This window comes from Vigna unguiculata, chromosome 4 (genome assembly GCF_004118075.2).
Source record: "Vigna unguiculata cultivar IT97K-499-35 chromosome 4, ASM411807v1, whole genome shotgun sequence".
NCBI classification, from domain to species: Eukaryota; Viridiplantae; Streptophyta; class Magnoliopsida; order Fabales; family Fabaceae; genus Vigna; species Vigna unguiculata.
This window is the reverse complement of record NC_040282.1, coordinates 42,253,414-42,258,090: the sequence shown is the minus strand read 5'-3', so window position 1 is coordinate 42,258,090 and position 4,677 is coordinate 42,253,414. Positions and strand designations below refer to the sequence as shown.

General features: G+C 32.6%; 1 protein-coding gene across 1 annotated transcript; it reads right to left on the bottom strand.

Moving 5' to 3' along the window:
• Positions 1 to 1,878: 1,878 nt before the first annotated feature.
• Positions 1,879 to 3,462, bottom strand: LOC114180947 (alkane hydroxylase MAH1-like). Its single transcript, XM_028067240.1, has one exon. It carries the CDS (start codon positions 3,460 to 3,462, stop codon positions 1,879 to 1,881), a length of 1,584 nt encoding a protein of 527 aa, XP_027923041.1.
• Positions 3,463 to 4,677: the final 1,215 nt, after the last annotated feature.

Sequence of the window (4,677 nt, the reverse complement as noted above, 5' to 3'; positions counted from 1 at the left end):
CTTAATACAGTGTAATTTCCTCACAACTAAATCATTTAATAATTTCTTTAATTTCAAAACTTTTTAATTTTTAATATTTACAATTTTATTTAAGTTGTAGTGTTACTCTCTTAGAAAATGAAAGAGGTGCGGTCAAACACTGCTGTTTTTTCCCACTACCAGACGTCAAACAATGTTGTTTATTGACATTATTCAGCGCGAAAATTAACGTATGTTACCTTCCGACGTTGAATAATATCGGACCTCTAGTTCCCTGATGTTAAGTGACGTCTGTTTTAATTTTCGACGTTATTTTAATGTCACCTAGTATGACGTCAGTGTTTGGACAGCCATCAAAAGATCTAAAATATCGGACATTAAAAATCTTTTTTATGTTAGTGGTGAGCGACTATTTCAAAAGGAGTGTAAATATTATTTAACATGACGCAAAAATAAATAAATTTCTTCTTTATAAATTAATTAAGATGAAAAGATATAGAGAGAAGAAAATAAAAAATAAAAATAAAAAATAACAAACTTATAGAAAATAGTGAATAATTATATTTATTTACTCAAAATCTTTTGCAAAAGACAGGTTGGCAGTTGGAGAAAATGGCTGTTCATAAAGTGCCTAGTGCCTACCCATTCCTTCACAAACTTTCTTAGACCTACCATTCCTTTCTTATCAACACACTACAATATAAAGATAAGAACACAAGATAAATACGTAATTATAGAACAATTTTTTTCATATTTTATATATTACTTTACGTGATTTTTATAAGGTAATGATTTTTATTACGTGTAATAATCTGTTAGTGAATAATAAATTAAAAAATTAAATATATTGTTAATTTTTAATCGTATAAATTATGCCTTTTTCTTTACTTTTTGTTTCTATAATTTTTAAATGTTATGTTTCTTTGCCTGTCTCGTCACACTTTATAAAAATAAAAAAATTCAAAAAATAACATATTTCAATGGATGGAAAACAAAATTTAATAAGAAATATAATTTCTAAAACAAAAAAGAAGTTAAACAAAAAATTAAAATAAAATCAATATTAAGTATTAATATATTTTTCATCCTCATTTCTATTTTCTCCTCTTTCAACAATGGTGGCTGGTTGTTTAAGATACTCTTTCTAGATACTCCTTCATAATTATTCTTAAAATCCTATGTTTTAAACATTGATTAAGATATTCCAAGTGCTATTTTATATTTAGTTTCAAAAAAAGTTGTTGATAATGGTTTGTGATTTTGTAGACATATATCTTGTTGAAACTTACATGGTGTGAGTTTGAGAAATGGAAGCATCAAAGAGAAATTTGGATTCTCTACTATATTTTTTTATATTATTTTTTACAATATTTTCGCAATACACTAATTATTATTAATTTTAACGTTTTAAAATATATTAAAAAAATATTTAAAATAGCAAGCTAATATATTTTTAATACTTAAAAATAATACCAACAAAATCAATACAAAATTTAGACTCTATTAAGAGTATCGAAAAGAGAGACACACGAGTGCCAATTTTAAATGTACATGGGAGTTGAACGTGAGAACATAAAAGTTTTAGCTTGATTGATAATAAAACATTATTCTAAAGAAACGTTATCGGAATTGTTTCATTCATTCCTTGGAACCATACATAACATCATGAATATGATCAAATAAAAAATTATTTGAGACAATATTTTCTCACACCAGTAAACACATTTAACTGTAAAATTATTTAATACATAATTAAACATCCTTACATTTGTATCCAAAACAAGCACACTTTCACTGTATATATAACATACTTCTATACCATCAATCGACATGAACATGCACTAAAAAAATGGAAAACAAACAACCCGACAAGTTCATCAGAGATTTTTCTGCATCAAACTATTCTCTTTTCGTTATCCTAGCCTCCAAACCGTTCTTCATGAGAAGAACAATCGAATGTGTTGGAGTTGCAACATGACCCTCCACCACTTTGAAACAGTACTTGTTCAAAATAGCAGCAGCTACCATTTTCATCTGAACAAAGGCCAGGTCTTTTCCCAAACAGATTCTTGGTCCTGCATTGAAAGCAATGAATTTGTAAGCTGGTGCATAAGCAATTTCTCCTCTCTCAGATATCCACCTCTCAGGTTTGAACTCCAAACAATCTTTTCCCCATATCTCTTCACTCCTTCCCATTGCATACAGAGAAAACATTATCATTGTATCCGCATTCACTCCATGCCCACTTGGAAGAACATCAGCTTTCACTGCTTGCTTCCGTTCAATAGGAACCGGAGGGAAAAGTCTCAGAGCTTCACACAACGCACCATGCAGATAAACCAGCTTTTTCACTTCCTCCATGCCTAAAACTTCCCCCGATAGATATTGCTTCAGATAATTTTCTTGGTCATGGTTTTGACGAACAACATAATGGACCGTGTCATAGTTTTTCTTTTCATTTCTCTTAAAATGATCTCTGATCTCTTCAAGAATCTTGGCTTCCACCAAAGGGTGTTTGGAAACAAGCCAAAAGAACCATGTAAGAGCTGAAGTCATGGTTTCTCTCCCCGCCACAAAGAAGTTAAACGCAGCATCTCTCAGAAACTTGTCATCATGAACACGTCCTCTCTCTTCTGTGATCAAAGCTGTTAGAAGATCAAATGGAGCTTCATTCGTTTCTTCTTCTGTGCACTTGCTTAACTCTTCTCGCTTGGACGCTATGCATGAATATATGAACTCATCAAACGTTCTGCATGCTTCTGTCATCTTCTTCTCCTGACCAATCTGGAGCCATTTTTGGAACTTCCAAACACTCCCCGGCACCACGTGTCTGTAGAATATCGATTCTTCAGACTCGTTGAAAGCCTTTTCGATTGCAACCTCGGGAAAGTCGAACGAAAGACACTTAGGATCGTGTCCTACGATTGTGGAGCATATGTTGTCGAATGTGAACCGGTTGAAGATGTCTTGAAGATCCACCACTCTTTTTTCTTGTTGTGCATGATCCAGTATCGGGATCAGGGTTGTGTACACCTTCTTCTGAACGGTTTGATCAACAAACACCTCGAACCTTCTCTGTTTGATCAAGGAATGGAGAACGGTTCTGAAGTACTTCCATGTATCTGAATCCGCAGTGACAACGCCATCTCCGAAGGGTTCGAAAATCTCACGAAACTCGGGTCCCTTGATGTAGTTGTCGAATCGCTTGCACAGCATGTGCTGCACGTTGAGCGAGTCGCAAGTGATCAAATAGTTCATTTTGGTGAACCATGGCCCTTTGAACTCCCCAGTGCCGCCACGAAGCTTCAGAACCTCGGTGATGAAATCATGGATCCTCCACAGGTTGAAGATCACCGGTGGAAGCATGCCGAGGATGAAGTAATCTTTCAAAAGGGGGTGTGTGCAATGTTTTCTGCGATGGAACAGGTATAGGGAGCAGAGGAATGATGCTAATATGGGTGCGTAGAGAAGAAACATGGCCATAATCGAAAACTAGAAAGTGTTTGTGCATGCACGAATGAGAGAGATGGTTTGGTTTGGACTATGAGTGTGCGATATTGTGCTATATATAGAGACTCGAAAGTGAGACATGCTTGTCTTTTTTGTTCATCAATTAATGTTCATGTATTTGCTTTTGTCAAGGATACATTGCTCTTAGATGTTCCAAGTTGGCAAAAACAGTTGTGATGTTTAATGAATTTGTGTTAGTCAAAATTAATAATGGTGAGGGCCATGTCAGAGATAGAGCATGATCAAAGTAAAAACATGATGATAGGTTATACCTTTATATATGTTTTGCCGACTAATGTTTTGAATGTGGTACAGTTGCATGAACTCAAATTGTGAAGTTCTAGGTAGCTAGTTTCTTAGACAAAAAGGAAAAAAAAAAGTCTCTATAGTATATATTTCTCATATTTTAAACAGATACATTTTTCTAGATAAATTCAACCGCGTTAGAAATCCCAAATCATATAGGAATAGATATAAATATCATATTTTGTGAGATTAAGTTAGATTTAAAATTTATTTCTTAACATGATATTATAGTCAGATTTTAAATCTATCTTAACTAAATTTATTGTTTGTTAAGTCTGCGGTTATGTTCATATCGATTGTTATGGAACGGCCTATTAATGTCTAAGGTTTATAAAACTATTAATGTCTAAGGTTTATAAAAATTTTCTAATAATCATGTTTGAAGATAGATGGAGTGATCGAGTTGACTATATTATCTTTGCATAATTAAATTGTTTGACATCTAACAAATTTTACATATACTTTGCATCTATTGTTTTACTCTTTAATCTCTCATTTTTTTTTCTTTACATATACACAAAGTTATAATATTTTTAATGATCAAAATACTTCTAAAAATAAAAATAGATTGTCAAAAAAATATTTTCCTTAAGGTAAACACAGTGATGGAATAATGAGGTGATGATCCTCTCTCTCTCACACACGTACTCTTCCATAAATAGCCCATAAGAGAGTTAATTAGGTTCATAGATGATAGATAAGAATTTCTTTTCGGTGTTGAGACCATGCTCAGTAGGATTTTTTCTCACTTTCCAAGAAAATAAATACAGGAATAAATTGAAAAAAATAATAATACATTGACTACTCCCAACAAAAAAAAAAACATTTTGTTAAGTAGAGTAGTGGTGTCCATACAAATATCATGGATTGTGATAATGATCG